Below are 21,214 nucleotides of genomic sequence, written 5' to 3' on the forward strand. Positions count from 1 at the left end.
TGGGAGGATAGGAATGTTAAAAGGATTAGTACAAAATTTAAGGAGTCTTCTAATATGTTTTGACTGTTGGTTTTAGTTTCTTTGAGCTTCTGGTGTTTGAAGCTCTTGTGCAAATTTGAGTAGAGTTTGGGATGGATCACTCTGGATTTGATGGGTTCAGCCCCGCTATTTCTGCCAGTATCAGTGGTGTTTTTGTCAATAAGAAGACTGGCACCTTGTTGAGATCTTCAGTTTGGGTTTGATTTGGACACAAGTTTGCTGTGACTTCATTATGAAAAGAGGAGTCTTCTGGGATTTTCAAGGAGGAGGCCATGAGGAGAATATTTCTCTGGCAGTTACATTTCTGTACATATGAAGGTGGCATATATGGTAGCACAGACAAGGAAGGAAGATTTGTGGTCAGATGTTCCTTGGACAGTTTTGGGCTAGGATTTGAGATCTGTCTGAGTTACTGGAGATAGCTACACTGGGTGGTTTTGTGACACTGAAGGGGAGGTTATATAACAGTCATGGGGTTAAAAGTTGGTATTATAGTGCCTATATCAATGATATATTTGCAAGGCTGTCCTTTACTGTTTAGAAAAATTTATCTTTGAATTTAAGGGTAAAGCCAGAAATTGGGGGCTTGATTACCCCCTCAGAATACTCTGGTTAGTCACTCACTTACTTTTTCTCTTTTATTTCCTAGGCAATGCAAGATACGTTATTTATTTATTTTAGTGCCCTGCTATTTATATTATATTAATAGTATCTATAAGTATATTAAGAGACTACTTTCTCCAATGTTTAATTTATTGGAGTTATTTATTTAACATAGTTGTTACATGTGAAAGACATAATTTATTCTGAGCCTTATTCTGCTTTTTCCTAAGGCTCTTTCTAAGCATTGGAAGTCTGTCAGTGAGGCTGTTTACCCAATTTCTGCCTTAAAATCTTTTACAGAAAGTGAGGAGGGAGACATCATATCACTTTCAGAATCTACTCCTGAATGCTCTCTAAGGGTGGTCAGTCTAAATTTGTAGTGGATTTTGAAATCTGTGGTGGATTTTAATCTTTCTTTGCTTATAGAACTGAATCAGAGCCCATTCTGTGTTCACAGAAAATTCTTTGTTGGCAGCTTCTGAAAGTCCTTTTCTAACTTCGTCTGATTTCAACTGCAGTTGATGTAGTTTATGACACACGACCCCCAAGTATGGCACCTTGGCATACTGAATATTTTAAGCTGAAGGAGTTTGAGAAAGGGGCAGAAACAGGAAAGTGATTCTGATTTTCTCCTCCTATTGTCCATCTTCCCTGAAACGGGTCATAAAATCCTCATGTGAGAGGTGCCCTCCCCATAGCTATAGGAAAAGACCATCCTTCTCTCTGAAGACAGTTAGATTAAGATCCTAACAAACAGACCTTTGCTAAGTTTCCCCAGTCTACCACACTTGTTCATACTTCCTGCCATATTCCTTCTCCACTCTTCTTCGAGCCTAGCATAAAAATACACAGGTCTAACTGTTTCTTTGGGTCTTGTCTTCATTTCCTCAAGAAGGCTCGCATGTCACGTGTTAGATAAGTCTGTATGCTTTTTTTTTCCCGTTAATATATCTTGTCTGTTTTATTTTCAGACCCAAAGAGAGTTGAGAAAAACTTCCCTCCTCTACACAATCATGGGTTCGTAAGTCCACTTTAGGTTTTTCACACTGTGACTTATCCATTCTTTTTTTTTTTTTGCTCCTAAAGTTCCCTCTTATGTAGGAATTAATTGGTATAGACATAGGGGCCCTGGATTATCAGTTCCTAAAACTATTTTAAATTCCTCTGCATATATCTCCAAAACTTGTTTAGACCTTAGAAAGTATATAGCCATGGCTCTCAGCCCAGAATGAGACCAGATCTAAAAATTCACCTTAAGGAGTTTTCCCCTCTTCTGCAGGAAGATTAAGTTTAAGAGGTATAGAGCTTCTGAGGCTTCTGGCCAGCTTGAGGGGGTCGGGAAAGGGGGACAGAGGGAGAGATGGTGCAGGAGGAAATTGAACACAGAATGAAGGAAGGAGTAAAAGGCAAAAGGACTTTGTATTTGAGTTGTGATTTGGGAGGATCGAAAGAGAGAGATTGTTTTCTTCTGCATTTTTCTTTTACCTTGGTCAAGGAATCTTCTAAGGAAATAGTTTTGGAATCTGAATTTCTTTTAGCAAACCAGCGGGTATTTGAGATTTGCTTCCTTTTTGTTCTAAAGTGTCTCTCGAATGAACAGTTGTGTTATATATGTGTATTGCTTTATTTTCTTGCTCAGGCACTTCTAATGGTCACTCAGTGCCTACAGATCAGTGCCTAACATTTGGCACATTCATAGTGTCATCTTAAGGTTTATGAAATTTTCATAATGTATGTTTTCTTAGATGTACTCTTTACACGTTCTGTTTTAAACTTTTCTCTGTTGAAAAAGACGTCTTTCATTGCTTCCTGGATCCTATCCCACTTAAGTTATGGTGCCTATTAAATTATACATATTTCATGTTGTTTCCTAAGGCCACATTTTTGTTAAACATTTTATTGGGGTAATAATCGTAGGAGGTCAGTAGTACTGTTTTTGATCACTTTTTAATTACTGTATTTTCTTCTGGAAATTTTCTTTTTCAGTACTGATGGTGTTTAGTAATAACAAGTTCATGATTTTTTTTTTTAACATGAGCTTTTCTTCTTTCAAGCCAAATTTCATCTAAAAGCTTTCCTGTTCAGATTGTAAAACCTCCTGTGCAATACATTTTTTCCAGACTTTGTGATGTATATAATTTCTTCCTGCTATCTTCATAGCCAGTTGTTAGTCATAAATAGAAATACTATGTGTTATCAGTCATTATTTTCTTAGAAGTTTAAGTTATCAGAGAAAGAATCTAGGTTACTTTTGGCATCACATTTTATCCCTTATCAAATTAGTAGAAATGGATATGATGAATGTTAGATGTAGACATCTCCATATCTTGTACCTTTCAATTAGCTATATTAGATTCTCTTTCCCTCTTCAGAGGGTACACATCCTAGTATTATTTGTCTCTTACTCATAGTAAAAGAACTACTAAAATCTGTTGCCTTTTACTTTTGTAGCTAGAAAGCCCCTTCAGAAGGCCTTTATTTATTCTCCATCCCTAAACTCACAGGGTCAAATCTGGTGTGTAGATAGTTTTGATCAGCATATTGGTTAAAAATTTTTTGAACTGGAATACCTTTAGGGCTGCCCCATCCTTCCCTACGATATTACACATTCAGAAGGGTTTATTCCCTTTCTTAGTCTTGTTTGTCCTGTTCCTTCATTGACTCTGGACACTTGCTTTAAATTAACTCCATCTTGTAATTTTATTGGCTCTGCATTTTATTTCTATGTTATTTCTTTCCCTCTTGTCACAGAACCCTTAGCTTTTTCTAAGAAACCACAACTAATGTTATTAAGTACTTTTGTCTCAGTAACATTTTAAAGTATATCAAAACATGATTGATGAATGCTGTAGGTAGGTAGTATAAGCAGGACTCTTTCTTCATTCAGAGTCTCAGAGCAGTCATTTTTCTGAGAGTTTAAGCCTCCTCTATCGCAGTTTTAACAATAGTCCTCTGTGGTTCTGGAAAATATTTGTTTCCAGTTCTTATTTGCCATTATGCTGATGGTTGAATTCATGTTTCAGTAGAAGTGCTCTATTTGGAGCCTGTGTGTAGTACTAGCAATCCTTAGTAAATACAGCACATCAATTTAGTAAGAGCAGCACATTGATTATAATTTCCCACAGTATTTAACCCCATCTCCTGGCCTTGTTATTTTGCTTTTTAATACTCTGTGTACTCTGTGTTGGTGGTATCATATTTCAGATTCTTATTACAAAATTTCTTCTTTGGGGAGTGGAATTTTACCTAAGTGAATAGGAACTTTCATAGTGGTCCAGTGGTTAAGACTCCATGTTTCTACTGCAGGGCGTGCAGGTTTGTTCCCTAGTTGGGGAAGTAAGATGCTGCATGGAGCAGCCAAAAAAACCTGAAGGCTTTACCTGCATGAATTAAGAATTTAAAGTAGATATAGATTATCCCTCAGCTATATAGAGTTGCTTAAACTAAAATAACATTTTAATGCCATGTAGAAATACTTAAGGAACTTAACTGTGTCTATGAGTATAATGCAAATGTGAACTGAAAACATTTTTAAGCCTTTGTATGGGTTATTTTTCAATTTATTTTTGTTTTTTGCAGTCTTATTTTCTATTCCTAATTTTTTTTGGCATAATGGTCACCATACTTTTATTTACCTAACAGTCAGGTTTTCATTATTGAACTTTAAAATTTATATATATATATATCTTAATTTATCCCAATAAGATGATAAGAAATCATTTAAAATCTAAGACTTCTTTAAAAAAATTTTAAAACTATAAAACCTATAATTTTTTCCCAAAATTGGTTCTGCTAATGGAAATTTTCTAATAAACAAAATATCAATATCTTTTGAAACTTTATTTAACTTTAACTGCATCAGCCTTTCTTTTTTGGAGTGGGGAAGTTTGTATTTATTTGGTATACTATGCTTCTGCATATCAAATTCAGGTTTGAATTACATGAAAACAAATCATTTAAATAATGAGGTTTTTTTTTTTTTTTTTTTTTCATTGGGGAGGATTTTTGATTTCTGAAGCTTTCTTATCGCAAGGAATTCTGAACATGCAGGATTTGAACTTTCTCCTGTAATAATTGTTCTACTGGAAAACCCTTTCCTGTTCCTGGCTTGGGTTAGTGTTTAGCTGTATTTTTAGTAACAGTCCTAACTCAGAGGCTCTGTAAGCACTGAGCCAGGATGGAGTCACAGGGTAAACTGGGCTTGCTTCCCACAGGGAGGGCTGGGAGTTGGGCAGGAAGGAAGGCCTGTTTGTCAGTGCGACTATGTCTGAGTAGGCAGCAGGCGACACAATGTCTCCCTTGTACAAAGTAACTCTTTTAGTGAGTGCTCAGATATGTGAGGAAAAAGTGTTTGGGTAAGTGAAGGAGAAGCCTGGGATATTTCAAAGAGATTCTTTTCATGTTTTTGTGGCATTTGGATTTCAGGGAGTGTACTATTTGTTGCAGCAAAGTACTGGCTTTGTTTTCTGTGGCATTTTAGAATTTTTGAACAAGCTCTACTATCGGTAGTTTGGAACGTTTTACTTTCTAAAACTGTGAGCTTAATTTAAAAAATATGACTTGTTTGTGATGAAAAGTTAATTTGTACTTCTTGAAATCAGTAAAAAATTAACTGTGGCATTCATTTTTAGGAATGAGTTCTTTCCCAGACCTAAAATCTTCTACTTTTTATTGTCATTTTCATTCTGAAGTCTGAGCCAACTACTGATAATGATGAAAACCACTTAGAGCTGATTACTGGTGTTTAAAATGTATAATGTTGATTTCAAGGATAATTTGCTTGTTTTAAAACAGTGGGGCTGTTGTTACTTCAGTGACTGTGATAAAAAAGTTTTTAAAATTTACTTCAGTTTGAATAATATAAAGTTCAGTTTTTAACAAAAGAACTAGTCATTTTTCTTAGGGAAATCCTGATTTTTTTGTGGTCAGCTAACATAAATGGCTGTTATTTTTAGAATACTGCTTTTATATTTTCATCACCCTTTAATTATCAAGCTATAAGTAGTTAACGTTTATAGAGTGTATGTACATGTTTCTAGTGTTTTGCTTTTGGATTTGTCTAGTGGAGTGTGACAATATGAACCGCTTTGACCGATCAGACAGAAATGTTCGACAGTCTCAAGAAGGATTTTGGAAAAGGCCACCCCAGAGGTGGAGTGGACAGGAACATTACCACCTTAGCCATCCTGACCACTATCATCACCATGGAAAAAGTGACTTGAGCAGGTGAGTCTAATTTAAAATATGTTTTCTCTCTTAAATAGTTTTGAATCGTATTTCCCCCCAACCTCTCAGAACTGTTTTTTGCCTTTATTTTTAGAGGCACCGAAAAACATTACAAGTTATGTGTGGTATTAATTGGAATAATATGTCTAATTCTTTTGTTTTGGGCTAAATCTTTTTTTCTTAGCTTTGTCATGAATATAAGTATCTATGTCTGCTGTTTGAACTTTAAAGTTTGGTGTTATTGTGTGGTTCTCATTTGGAAATGATCAGGTGTTTACTTTGTTAAAGTTTATTATGTTTCAGATATTAATGTGTGAAATTAATGCCAAGTGATTTGTCTTCTTTTGTTCATATAATAAATTGAAATTTAAAAATTCCTCAAATATGATGCTAGAATTCTTTTTCTTTTGAAGTGTAATGTAGTCTTTAATTTGGCCAGACCTAATGTATAATGTGACTATGTAGTCATTCAAAGCTGGGATCACACTCTGGCCTGGTACACTGTAGTTTTGTTAGCTTAGATAATTTTTTAACCTCTCTCTACTTCAGTTTACCATCTGTAAAGCATACTTAATAATACCTTTCTCTCAGGCTCAAGGATCAGGGATAAATGTGCCTGGAGCGGTGTCTGACTTACTGTAGGCGCCCAATGGCAGTTATTAATTCTTTTCCTTTTTATTCTTTCATCTCATTCCCCTAGGGACTTAAAGTCCTTTTGGAGCACATTATTAATACAAATAGTAAATTTGGGATAAAGAAATAGTGGAAAGGGGCAAATGCGAGATACTGTAGAGTTCTTGAAGAAGGAAAGAAATTTGTCTCTAAGATTCCTTGTAGCAAACAAGGAGCAAAAAAACAAAAGAGCAAAAAGCAAAGAACAAAACTTGATCCATTACAAGATTTATAATGTACATGGATAAAGGATATGTTTCTCAGTTGATCTGCTTTTATGAGACAGAAACCTATAAAGGATTGCTTTGCATGAGTTCTTAAAAGGAGAACACCTTGTGATGTAGTGGAAGGGTCTCAGAATCCCAAAGCAGAATTAATGATAAATCCATTAAATCTTTAATTCCTTAAATTAATGATAAATTCCATAAATAAAAAATCCTTTTTTATTTGTGTTCTTCAGCCCATGCTACAAAGAACTCTAGACTGAGAAAAAGGAGTTCTACAAGTGAATCATTGGAGTTCTGCAATGAACTCCAACTAAAGATCCTTCTTTAGTTGGTAAAGTCTGATGCCAGGATGAAATTTATGGAGTACCTGGAAGAATATATGTAGTACATATCTTCCCAGACATTATTTTGGCTGTTCTGTTCCTTACATCTGGGCTTTTGATAAGTAATGAACATCAGAGAGTTGGTACTATCAGACAAGAATCTGATGTAAAGATAGTCTTCATTGCTAATGATGATGATGCTTCCTTCATCTTTGATGGTTGGTTTGTAAGGAGGTAAATTTAAGGCTAACTTGGGAAAATTTAGAAGCCTACCTAAAATGTGAACCTTGCTTACAAGATAAGGTTTATTCAACCATTTAACAGGTATTTATTGAGAACCTGTATGTTGAGTTCTGTGCTAAACTGTTAAATTGGAATGAATTTGGAGATGGTGTGAGAGGTGAAAGCTGTAGATTGGTAATGGCTACTTGAGCATTGGTTTGAGAAGGATAAAACAAATTACGCAGTGTGTGAGCTTAGTTGGAATCATTGCAGTTATCAGGTTGATAGAAGATTTTTGTGCCTTTTCCATCCCATAAAAAGATGAGTAGTAAATATTTCCTGCTGCCAGGGTGTTTAGAGTATGGGAGAGAGAGGTATATAGATAGTTATAATGCGGTAGTACAGTGTAATGGTGATAAGTGCCTTGAAGTGATGTATACAGGACTCCAGGAGCATGCAATTTTTTGCTTAGGATATTGGTATATCAAGAAAGTTACTGTTGAACTGATTACTTGACTGTAGCAATTGTAGAGGATTAGTTTCTATATAGGGGCTTCCCAGGTGGTGCTCGGAGAAGGCAATGGCACCCCACTCCAGTACTCTTGCCTGGAAAATCCCATGGATGGAGGAGCCTGGTAGGCTGCAGTCTATGGGGTTGCTAAGAGTTGGACACGACTGAGTGACTTCACTTTCACTTTTCACTTTCATGCATTGGAGAAGGAAATGGCAATCCACTCCAATTTTCTTGCCTGGAGAATCCCAGGGACGGGGGAGCCTGGTGGGCTGCTGTCATAGGGTTGCACAGAGTCGGACATGACTAAAGCGACTTGGCAGCAGCAGCAGGTGGTGCTAGTGGTCAAGAACCCGCCTGCCAATGCAAGAGACATAAGAGACCATGGCTTTGATCCCTGGGTTGGGAAGATCACCTGGAGGAGGGCATGGCAGCCTACTCCAGTATTCTTGCCTGGAGGATCCCTTGGACACAGGATCCTGGCAGGCTACAGTCCATAGGATTGCAAAGAGTCAGCCACAACTGAAGCGGCTTAACATGCACACAATGCAGTTTCTTTATAAGGATGAGTATTCAGATGGAAAAAATAATGTGTACAAAGCCATGTATGAAACACTATGGCATTTTCAGAGAACTGCTCTTAGGTTCATAGCTGAATTGGTAGGTCATTTGGAGGAGTGAATAAATGTGATCTCTAACTATAGATAGCAAAAACTATCCATGTATTTTAAGATAAAGGGTGACAAGTTTCAACTTTGTGAGACTGTTAATAAGAATGTCCAAAATGGAATGAATTACCTGGAGATAGCAATCTCTGTCCTTGGGAATGATCAAGCTGTGACTGATTATTTATCTGTCAGAAAAGTTAAACATTTTTCAAAAACTGTATTCCTGGATGTCAATAGGTGTAGAAAAGAGAACCTTTGATCAGATGACTATAGGAAGGACAAGTTAAATGATGATTTTTTTTTAATAGTAGACTCCAGTGCCTTTAATATATAATGATAGCACTGTGATGTTGCAAAAAGTGGTAAAGAAAAATATGGAGCCATTTCCCAAAACACATGACAAGAAATCCCTTCTCCGCAGTGTACTTTGAGGTACTAGTGATTTGTGGGTCATCCACACTTTTGAGTCTGAATGAGGAGAGAGAAATGCATAATACTGTTGACGGTTGCTGATTTGACTTAGGGCAGAACTTCCCAACAAGTGAATTGACACACACTGGTTTGTTGCGACTAGTTATAAGTTAACTAGCTTATTGATTGATCCCCTCAGGCTTTTGGGTAGCTGTGTGAGGTTTAGGACTGTTAGATTTCTTAGAGCCAGTTATGAGGTGGGTGGTAGAGAGAAAAACCTCATCCAAGATAAGCCTTACTCGAGCAAACCTTAGAACTATTCTTTTCTTTCTACACCTTGATTTAAAAGATTTGGATGTGCTAACCCCAGGGCCTTTTAATATATAACATGTGTAAAAGTTCCTCTTCCCATTCTTTGACTTCTTAAATGTTGCTGGTTCCCTTTCTTGTCTGTCCTTCAATTCTCATCATTGTCATAGTTAACTATAGGATTATGTTGTATCTGTAACTCAGGGGACTGGTGGTTCAGAACCACTCATCTACTTTCTTTGTATTTTTGTCAGTACTGCTTTCTCTTTTCACCTTACCTAACCTGTTATTCCTTTTTTTCTCTCCAGACCTCCCCTTTTCCCTACAGTTTTACTAGCCAAATGAAATTCTCTTTCATCTTAATAAACCCACATCCTTGACCTCTTCCCCTACATTTTCCTGATTGTAACTTTTTCCCGAGTGTACTAATTCCTCAGTAGCATTCTTAGATGAAGGATTCTTATTTTCTAGTCACTCTAGAACTGTTCTGTTTAGGGGTGAGGTTTTGTCTCCATTCCTCATCTTCACTTCTGAATTAAGTGTTCTTAAACCTCTTTCCTTTGACACTTAGGGCATGTGTCTTTATCAGCTTCTCCTTAATGGTCCCATTCCCTAGCTCACAAAAATCTTGGCCCTGGGCTCACTTTCCCTTTACATTGTAAGTTTTGCTACAGCTCTAAATGTAGCCTCCAGTGTTCCTGTACACGATTCATTTAAACTTCTGGCTCCCTAGTTCCTCTTAAATTAATATGTAAAATCTGTCATCTGAGAATGCAGATAGTTTTACCTTTTTCTTTCCAGTCTGGATACTCCCTCCCCCTCCATCCCCCGGCCCCACATGATTGCTGTGGCCGGAACCTCTAGTACAAGTTGAGTGATAAGAGCAGTCATCTGTGTCTTGTTTCTGATCGTAGGATCAAAGCATTTAATCTTTTACTGTTAAATATGATGTTCACTGTGGGTTTTCGTAGATGGTCCTTATCAGATTGAGGAAGTTCCCATCTGTTCATATTTTGTTGAGTGTTTTTTAGTCATGAAAGGGTATTCAATTTTGTCAAATGCTACTGCTGCGTCTTTTGATATAATTATTTTTCCTTTCATGCTGTTAATGTGATGTATGCCTTTGATCGATTTTCAGATGTTGTACTAACCTTACATTTCTCAAATATATCCCACTTGGTCATGATATCCTTTTAGATGTTGCTAGATTCAGCTTGCTAAGTATTTTGTTGAGGATTTTCTATATACATTCATAACAAATATTTGTAGTTTTCTTGAGATTTTTTTGTGTTTTTCATATTATCACACAAATTGAATTGGGAAGTGTTTCTCTCATTTATATTTTTGGAAGAGTTTGTGAAGGAGTTTTGTTAACTCTTCATTTAATGTTTTGTAGAATTAACTGTTGAGGTTATTTGGGCCTGGGACTTTTTTTTGCAGTGAGTGTTTTGATTACTAATTTAACCTCTTAGATGTTCCGTGGATGTCTGTTAGGTTTTCTTAGTTTGTAGTGTTGTTCACGTCTTCTGTTTCTTTGTTGACCTTCTTAGTTGTTTTATCTGTTAATGAGGAGGAAACATTAAAGTCTCCAACTTAAGTATATCTTGTAGGGAAGGTTTGATGGCAACAAATTCACTTAGGTTGTTATCTGGGGATGTTTTAGTTTGTCTTTAATTTTAAAGGATAGTTTTGCTGCATATAGGATTCTTGGTTAACAGTCTTTCTTTTGTAACTCCTATGCTTTCTGTTGAAAAATCAGCTGTTAATCTTATTAAGTATGTCTTCTAACACAATAAAATAACTTTTTTTCTTGTTGTGTTCAGGATTCTTACTTTTTATTTGGCTCTTGTTGGTTTGAATATGATGTGTCTCTCTTTTAGTTTATCACATTCGGGAACTAATGATTAGAAAGCAGTTTCCTTAAATGCCTTGCACCAATAAGTTTCCCAGCCTTTTCCAAGGGGCTGTGTGTGTGTGTGTGTGTATTCAGGGATGCCTTCAACAACCTGATAAGCAGTTTGCAATACTGCCTTAGCCTTTATTTCCTTTTTGTTCAGAGGCTCAACATCAGCCAAAGGTGAGGGATTAAGACCTTCTTAGGTATTTCCTTGACTTCCACACATGTATGGCCCTCTCTGTACCCAGGAATATGTTAGAGCTTTCCAAAGTTTCTTATGGACATGTGATTCCACAGGTTTTTCCTTTTAAATTTTTCACTTTCTTCTTTGTCCCAACTGGTATTGCCATCTCAGGCAGCTGAGGTTTTTAAACTATTGTCACTAGTTTTCTTTTATTTTCTCTTTTAAAACATATTAGAGTTAGGGCTGTTCCCACTGAGGGAGCTCTGAATCAGGTCAAATAAAACAACTGCTGAGAGTGGACCTTTTCTGGGGAGGTGCCATTTAGGTCAAATAGTAACACTTCTCTGGAAATGGTGCAGCTTGGAGAGTTCCAAGCCCAGTTTCCCTCCCATCTTACCCTTAGAGATTGCTGAATGTCACAGCTACTGCACTTGTAAAGCTGTTGCTTTTCAAGCTGCCACAGAGCTAGGAAGATAGACAAGGAAATAGAATAAATTAAATGTCACAGAATTTGTTCTCAGGAAAGTCAGTTGGTTTTCTTCAGTAAGTGCTTTTTAGTTGTTAATTCCAGAGTTGATTTGGTTGTTTCTAGAGTTCTGAAAAAGTTGATTTTGCCAAATTTGCCAGTGTTCTGGATAGCTCAAATGGTAAAGAATCTGTCTGCAATGTGGGAGACCTGTGTTCAGTCACTGGGTTGGGAAGATCCCCTGGAGAATGGCATGTTGACTCACTCCAGTATTCTTGCCTGGAGAATTCCATGGACAGAGGAGCCTGGAGGGCTATAGTCCTTGGATTTGCAAAGAGTTGTACATGACTGAGTGATTAATACACACACACTCTTAGAGTTTCTATGTAGCAGTGGATTTTTAGAGATCTTTGATTATGCCATTCTGTAAGTACTTCCTTCTTCTCCTTTTGTCATGACTGTTCAAAAAAAATTAATGACCTTTATTTTTTAGAGCAGGTGTAGGTTTAGAAATTTTTGGCAGAAGGTACAGAATTCTTATATATTCCCTTAACTCTTATACACAGTTTCTCTATTATTAACATCTTGGATTAATGGGGAATATTTGTTGCAATTAATGAGTTAATATTGACACATTATTATTAACTAAAATTTATAGTTTACATTCAGTTCAGTTCAGTTCAGTCTCTCAGTCGTGCCGACTCTTTGAAACCCCATGAATCGCAGCGTGCCAGGCCTCCCTGTCCATCACCAACTCCTGGAGCTTACCCAAACTCATGTCCATCGAGTCGGTGATGCCATCCAGCCATCTCATCCTCTGTCGTCCCCTTCTCCTCCTGCCCCCAATCCCTCCCAGCATCAGGGTCTTTTCCAATGAGTTAACTCTTCGCATGAGGTGGCCAAAGGATTCACTTAAAATGCTTTGAACCAGTAAGTTGTGTGTACATTCTATGGACTGACAAATGCGTAATGGTATGTATCTACTGTTACTGTATCATATGGAATAATTTCAGTGTCCTTGAAATCCTACATCCTCCATCTATTCATCCTTTTCTTCTCCTCTCTACCCCTGCCCCCTCCGGAAACATTCTTGACAAACAGTGAAACTGATCTTTTTACTGTCTCCGTAGCTTTGCCTTTTAAACAGAATGCCGTCCAATTGGAAACAGGATGTAGCCTTTTCAGATCAGCTGCTTTTAGCAGTACATATTGGAGGTTCCTCCATGTCTTCCTGTGGCTTTATCTCATGTAAGAGCAGTCATTTCTCTTTATCACTAAGTAAGAGTCCATTGTATGGATGAACCAAAATGGACTCTTAAGTAATGATGAAGAACCCACCTACCAGTGAAGGTAGACATAAGAGATGTGGATTCGATCCCTGGGTCGCTAAAATCCCCTGGAGCAGGGCCAGACAACCCACTTTGGTATTCTTGCTTGGAGAATCCCATGGATAGAGGAGCCTGGCAGACTGCAGTCCATGGGGTTGTGAAGAGTTGGACACAACTGAAGTGACTTAGCACACTCGCACACGCACATATGGATGAACTACAATTTGTTTATCCATTTACCTACTGAAGGACGTCTTGATTGCTTCCGAATTTGGTAATTGTGAATAAAGCTACTCTAAACATTTGTGTGGGTAATTATTCAGCTCATTTTGGTAAATATTAAGAAGCATGATTGTGGCATTATATTGTAAGAGTATATTTAGTTTGGGGTTCCCAGATGGTGCTGGTGGTAAAGAACCCGCCTGCCAATACAGGAGATAGAAGAGACCAAGGTTTGATCCCTGGGTCCGGAAGATCCCCTGGAGGGGAGGGCATGGCAGTCCACTCAGTATTCTGGTTTGGAGAATCCCATGGACAGAGGAGCCTGGCAGGCTGTAGTCCATAGGGTCTCACAGAGTCAGACTCAACTGACGCGACTTAGCATGAATACACATATGCATACATGTTTAATTTGGTAAGAAATTGCCATGGTTGTACATTTGCTTTTCTTCCAGCAATGAGTAGGAGCTCCTATTGATACATACCCTTGTCAGCATTTGGTGTTGTGGATTTTGATCATTCTGATAGGTGTTCAGTGGCATTTCATTGTTATTTTAATTTGCAGTTCTCTAATGGTATGATTTTGGGCATTTTTTCATATACTTATTGGCTATATATGTGTTTTGTCTTAGTGAGATGTCCATTTAGATCTTTTGCTCATTCTTAAAATTGGGTTATCTGTTTTCTTGTTTAACTTTAGGAGTTCTTTATATATTTTACATACCAATCCTCTGTCAGATACATTTATTACAAATATTTTCTCCAGTCTGTGTTTTGCATCTTCATTCTGACAATGATATTTTTCACAGAGCATATATTTTTAATTTTATGCAGGACCACTTGTCAGTCTTTTTTTCATGGGTTGTACTTTTTGTGTCATATCCAAAAACATATTGCCAAAGTCACCTAAATTTTCATTGTTATTTTGTAGTTTTGCATTTTACATTTAGATCTTTGACCAGTCAGTGTTCAGTTAATTTTTGTGAAAGGTGTGCAAGGTTTTTTTTTTTTTTTTTTGGTGTATAAATGTCTAATTGTTTCAGTACTATTTGTTGTAAAGATTGTCCTCTCTCCTTTGAATTGCCATTGCTCTTTTACCAAGGATCAGTTCAGTTCAGTTCAGTTGCTCAGTCACATCTGACTCTTTGTGACCCTATGAACTGCAGCATGCCAGGCTTCCTTGTCCATCACCAACTCCTGGAGCCTGCTCAAACTCACGTCCATCATGTCGGTGATGCCATCCAACCATCTCATCCTCTGTCCCCTTCTTCTCCTGCTTTCAGTCTTTCCCAGCATCAGGTTCTTTTCCAGTGAGTCAGTTCTTTGCATCAGGTGGCCAAAGTATTGGAGCTTCAGCTTCAGCTTCAGTCCTTCCAATGATTATTCAGGACTGATTTCCTTTAGGAAGATGGGTTGATCTCCTTGCAGTCCACGGGACTCTCAAGAGTCTTCTCCAACACCACAGATCAAAAGTATTAATTCTTCAGTGCTTAGCTTTCTTTATAGTCCAACTCTCATATCCATACATGACTACTGGAAAAACCATAACTTTCACTAGATGAACCTTTGTCAGCAACGTAATGTCTCTGCTCTAGGTTGGTCATAGCTTTTCTTCCAAGGAGCAAACATCTTTTGATTTCATGGCTGCAGTCACCATCTGCAGTGATTTTGGAGCCCCCCAGAATAAAGTCTCTCACTGTTTCCATTGTTTTCCCTTCTATTTGTCATGAAGTGATGGGACTGGATGCCATGATCTTAGTTTTTTGAATGTTGCGTTTTAAGCCAACTTTTTCACTCTCCTCTTTCACTTTCATCAAGAGGCTCATTAGTTCTTTGCTTTCTGCCATAAGGGTGGTGTCATCTGCATATCTGAGGTTATTGATATTTTTCCCAGCAATCTTGATTCCAGCTTGTGCTTCATCCAGTCTGGCATTTTGGGTGATGTACTCTGCATATAAGTTAAATAAGGAGGGTGACAAAATACAGCCTTGATGTACTCTTTTCCCAATTTGGAACCAGTCTGTTGTTCCATGTCCAGTTCTAACTGTTGCTTCTTGACCAACATAACAGATTTCTCAGAAGGCAGGTCAGGTGGTCTGGGATTCCCATCTCTTGAAGAACTTTCCACAGTTTATTGTGATCTACACAGTCAAAGGCTTTGGTGTAGTCAATAAAACAGAAGTAGATATTTTTCTGGAACTCTCTTGCTTACCAAGGATCAGTTGACTGTATGTATGGATGAATTTTTGGACCCTCTGTTCTGTTCCATTAATCTTTTTGTCTCTACCACTGATTACTGTCAGTTGATACAGAAAGTCTGTAAGATAGTATCAGTGTTCTGACTTTCTTCTTCTTCAGTATTGTGTTGGTTATTCTGGGTCTTTTGCCTGTTCATATAAACTTGAGAATCCCTCTGTTAATATCCACAGAATGTCTTGTTGGGATTTTAATTGAGATTATGTTGAATCTAGCATTAAAGATGTTTTAACCATGATGTTAAAAATAATATGCATTTAACTTTTAATATACCATTTTTATTAATAGTGAGAAAAAAGCTAAAGGTTTTGTGAAGTCAAACTGTGATTGAGATTAGGAGATAAATGAGAAAGAAAAATCCCCAAATCTCTCTCTTTCTCTCTCTCTCTCACACACACAGAGTATCTCCACTCACCATTCTAACCTATGAATCACAAATCTTCAATTTCACACAAAAGTCACATATCTTAGTCATAAAGAAACTCTGATAGAAGTAGAGAAGAATGTAAATGTATGGATAGAGCCATATAATTTGGGGAGATTACTTTGAAATTGCAATAAGTGATTATGCAGCCAAGTGATTATTTGATGTGTGGATTGAATATCAGGTGCTGCTCCTGTATATGGTTTAAATTTAAATTGGTTTTGAAAAAGCTTATTTCTTACAGATTCCTTTCTGTAGTTATTCTGATCCTTTTTTGTTGTTGTTGTTGATTTTACTGGGTGTACTTACAGAACAATGTTAAATTATACTAATGATAGTGAGCATTTCATTCTTATGCTTCTTAACCGTTGAGGTAATTTTTACCTTCATCCATACCTGTATTGGTTCAATTCTTCATATCCACCAGCCTGTTTGGCCTGTGGTTGACCACATAGGTTCTGCCTTTGCAAACACACTGCTCACCTTCCAGTGTTTTCTCCAAAGCAGCTTGAAGTCTTCTGCTGCTCTCATGACCTAATTTCTCTTCTAGAAGTCAATGATTGTTAAAATTTGTACAAAAGTACAAATTTATGGCTATCAAGCTAACATAAGGTATTTTGTCCAGTTCTCTTTGTCTCATGTTTTTACCTCTCATACTTTTTCAAAGATTTCAGATTTTCCTTTGTGAACTGCATCATCTTCTCAGAATGTGAAATCTCAAAATCTTCATTATCTTGTTTTTTCCTTCTGTTTTAAACAGTCTCTTTTTATTTTCTGAAAATAGCCTCTCATAAAATTGCTTTCTGTTTCAGTTTTGTCTTCTTCTGTCTCTGTACTTTCTCAATTATATATAATTATATCCATTTTTTTCCCAGCAACCTTCAAATGGCCCTCATTGAGATGTTATGTTATTTCCAGTTTACTGTCATATGGTTTAGTAACAATTTACACACATATTAATAGAGCATTGTGTCAACATTTATCAGTTGGGTAATCTAGGAGAAGGGTATATGGCATTATAGTGTTGTTTTGACATTTGTGTTAGAAAAAATTTTCAGAATAAAGAAGTTAGAAATTATTGATAGTAATAATAATAGTAATACATCAGTAATTGGTTTTTGCCTAACAATTATTATATATCAAGCACCATTCCAAGCACTTTAACATATATTATTACCTCATTTAATCCTTTTACCAGCCTAGTGAGATACTCGTATTCTCATTTCTTAGGTCAGGAAAATGAAGCATAGATAAAGAAACTTGCCCTTAGTGTTATAGACCTAGTGAGTGACAGAGCTGAGATTTGAACTCAGATAATCTGCATTAATTGGATAATGTAGAAATGAATAAGTCCTTGTTTTCAAAGGGCTTATAATCAATTAGAGGTGACATGTATGCAGGTTTCTTTCATTTATGCTATAAAATAAGTTATGGATCATAAAACAGTTTTGTCTAGTTGAGGGCATTAAGACTTGGACGAGATATGAGTTTAGTTTTGGGTCTCATGGTGGAAGTATTACAAATGCAACTTAAGGCATATGAACTTTATTTGGTAGGCGCTGGACAGCACTGAGAATCTATGGCCCAAAGATACTGAGTATTTTCAATAGCTAGTTACTATCAGCCAACATAAAAACTTAAGTTCTAGGCTGGAGCAGTGTCTTTTATACTATTTTGGCTTCTCTAGGTGCCAGTTCTTTGTCCCCATATTCAGTTAGTGATCAAGACCTTTTGACCCTTTCTTTGAGATGTTTTTAATTCATCACTTTCTTACATGTGGTTCACATTTATGCTGAAATCTAATATAAGCCATTATTCCATTCCTCATTCATGCTTTGGCAGTCTCTGGTAATTGGCTATGGATTAAAATGTTGGTCTGAGGGAGGCAGGTATACTGAGGGATGAAGTAGAAGAATGAATTGGATTCAGGCTGTTTGTGGTCCCCTAAGCCATATATGTGGAGAAGGAAATGGCAACCCACTCCAGTATTCTTGCCTGGAGAATCCCGTGGACAAAGGAGCCTGGCGGGCTGCTGTCTATAGGGTCGCACAGAGTTGGACACGACTGAAGCGACTTAGCAGCGGTAGCAGCAGCAAGCCATATATGAGTCTCCTTGTCCCTGAAAAACATGCACTTTTGTGCCATTTCTTTTCATTTTCTTTTTCTAGAAAGCTTTCACCTTTCATTTCTGCCCAACTCAAACCTCATACTTTGGAGTTCATTCCAAGTTCTTTCCTATTCAAAACCATTTCCCAAAGTATGTCAACTGTTTCTCCAAAAACATAACTCTTGTCTCTACTATTCATTTGCCAAATGATTCTTTTTGCTTACTATTTGAAAAATGTTTCATCTTGTCTATTCAGTTACAGATGGTAAAGTCATAGTAATAATTATCAGTATTTAAAATTTAATAATTCAACTATATTTTGAATCAGTAAAGATAAAATAGTTAAATGTGAACAAATTAGGGTCTTATCTGTGGATCAGCAATTTAAATGTTCTTAAAAATCTCTTTCTTGGGTTGAAAGAAAAATCAGGCCTGAAATCAAGTATGAGAAGTAGCTTCAGAGAAGAATAATAACCTTATGAAAACCAAGCTCATATTGAATATTTGAGAATTTAGAGATTTGGGAATATTTGTTAAAACCTAGAAAACTTATTAGAAAGTGTATTTCTACTTTAGAAATTTAATGCATCCATTAGTTTAACTTTAATCCTGATATGTTAATGTAGATGTTATATTGGAGAGAATACATTTTTAGTGTATTATTTTAAATATTGAAATTTCACATATATCACAAGTTCTTATATTAAAAAGTAACTGGGATTATGTGTAATGTGAATGCAGTACTTTTTAGATTGCTATAGCTATGACTTCTGGTTAAAAAATTGTGTTTTTCATGTCCATGAAACACATTACCCCTAGTTTTTATTTCCTCTTATTCAACATGTGTGTTATGTGGAACAAAGGAAACTTTAAAATTTTAAAAAAAATTTTTTAAAAAGAGTAGATATTTTTAAAGGTAGTTTAAGATTAGGAAATATGTGGTGTGTGTAACTTTGTTAAAACCTTGTTTAATCTTTACTGGAAAAGATGGTTTATCAGCAATGTAAAAACAAAAGAAGAATAGCACTGTATTTATCTTAAGTATCTGCTGGAACTTCCCAGAAATAGGAGTCCAGAGGTATATCCAAACTGGGAATTAATGAGGGTAACAGCTAAAAAAAGATGTGAAGTTTAAGAGAGTAATTAAAATTAAAAGCTAAAGATCAATCAGTGCAGAAAAGTAAAATAAATATAATTTTTTCTAGGCAAGGCCTTTTCCCAGAGGTTTCTGTTTCTACTCTAGTTCCTAAGGAGTAAGATTTACTTAACCAATGTGTAAAATACACGAAAGGAGGGAGTGCAGATGATAACTGTGTTAATGACAACTAGAATTGATGGAAATTTTCAGTGAAAACAACTCACCATCTGAGATGAGTAAAAGTCATAAGGCTTTGTGATAATAATTTGTAATAATCACTGTAATAATTTCATAATCTTTATTTCTTTCTGAAATTATATTGTATATCTTTTTCCTCCAACTTCTTCCCCTGCCCTTCCAGAGGCTCTCCCTATAGAGAATCTCCCTTGGGTCATTTTGAAAGCTTTGGAGGGACCCCCTTTTTCCAGGCTCAGAAGATGTTTGTAGATGTACCAGAAAATACGGTGATACTGGATGAGATGACCCTTCGGCATATGGTTCAGGATTGCACTGCTGTAAAAACTCAGTTACTCAAGCTGAAACGGCTGCTGCATCAGGTTAGTACATAGGGAATATTTTCAACTCTGATATTTTGAATTGCAAATGGATTGACTACCTTTTTTTAAAAGTAGAGTTGAGTTTCTAATGACTATTTAGATTTGTGGAGAAACAATGGTCGTAAATAGTACCTAACAGAAACTCTTCTGAGGAAAAACACTTGGGGTTTTGCATGATGGTCTCTGTAAAGTCATCAACATTTATGAGCTATATAATATTTGGTGAGCTCTCTTGCTTCTGTTTCCTCATTTTTATAGTACCTATGTTGTAAGGTTGTTAAGAGAGCTAGAGTTCATGGTTACAAATTGAGTGACTTAATACCTGAAACATAGTAGGTGTTCAGTCATCAGTGGCTGCTACTATAAGTTCAGCTAAGTGAGAAATAAGAAACAGCATTTTATATAATCATAGTCACATAATCCCACTTTGGTTTAAAACCTTCAAGTTTAAGCTTCCCCAGTCTTCTCATTTTTTTGGAGAAAACATAGACTCAGAGCAGTGATGTGGTTGTCCACGTGGTGAGCTGATAGTAGAAGCTGACTTCTGATTCAGTAGTATTTTCTTGGTTTGAACAGTTAACACAGACAGAAAGGGTCCAATGTAAATCAAAAAACTAAGGAATAAAATACTGTAAGTCAGGAATATCTTTAGTTTTAAATCTATATTTGTGTTTTGTAGACTGGGCAAGTTTAACTTAAAATTATGGTTGAGAAAGAACAGTCTGGATTCTCTGCACAACTTACTTTTTGAGTTACCTTCCTCAGGATTGTATGTTCTAGCTTGTATGAGCAGGGACCACGTTTTAGAATTTCTGGTGGCCATCCAAACCATTTGGAGGCCGTTGAGATAAATGCTCAGTAAAGGCTATTTGAAATGAAATGTGGCTCCTCTGTTAGTAACTACAATTACTGTGAATATCTTTAGTCATGTAAATCATTTTATGTTACTCAATTATGGCTTTGCTGGACTGCTCTTCTCTATTCTTGTAGATATTTGAGTAGTTTGAGTAGTCCCCCTTTTAAAAAAGGTTTATTCATATATTTTTGACTTTCTGTTGCTATGCATGGACTTTCTGTAGTTGTGGTGAGGGGGGTGCGCCTCTCCATTGCAGCGCAGGGGCTTCTCATTGTGGTGGCTTCTCTTGCCGTGGAGCACAGGCTCTAGCGCACAGGGTCAAGAGCACTGGCTCAGTAGTTGTGGTGCGCAGGCTTAGTTGCTCCGCGGCATGTGAGATCTTCCTGCACCAGGGATCAAAACCGTGTTCCCTGCTTTGGCAGGAGGATTCTTCACCACTGGACCACTAGGGAAGCCCTGATATTTGACTGCCTTCTTAAAAGACACCTATCTGTGTAAGGCCAGGTGGAAGAAGGTGGAGAATCCTTTTTGGATCTGAGATTCTTAGATTTCTCTTAAGGCAGAAAGAGAT

The 21,214-nt window shown here is 36.7% G+C and overlaps 1 protein-coding gene across 7 annotated transcripts in view; it reads left to right on the forward strand.

Annotated features, from left to right (window-relative positions):
* Positions 1 to 21,214, forward strand: part of CCSER2 (coiled-coil serine rich protein 2) — a 161,704-nt gene that overhangs the window by 68,956 nt on the left and 71,534 nt on the right. For 5 of the 7 annotated variants that reach the window (XM_043927108.1, XM_043927109.1, XM_043927107.1 and 2 more), the window contains 2 exons: positions 5,706 to 5,868; positions 19,592 to 19,787. In XM_043927108.1, the coding sequence (XP_043783043.1) occupies positions 5,706 to 5,868; positions 19,592 to 19,787 (359 nt within the window). Of the gene's footprint in view, positions 1 to 4,842; positions 4,998 to 5,705; positions 5,869 to 19,591; positions 19,788 to 21,214 lie in introns of those variants that run through there. The other 2 variants (XM_043927110.1, XR_006345583.1) reach the window with 2 other exon arrangements.

This window comes from Cervus elaphus, chromosome 15 (genome assembly GCF_910594005.1).
Source record: "Cervus elaphus chromosome 15, mCerEla1.1, whole genome shotgun sequence".
Lineage (NCBI taxonomy): Eukaryota > Metazoa > Chordata > Mammalia > Artiodactyla > Cervidae > Cervus > Cervus elaphus.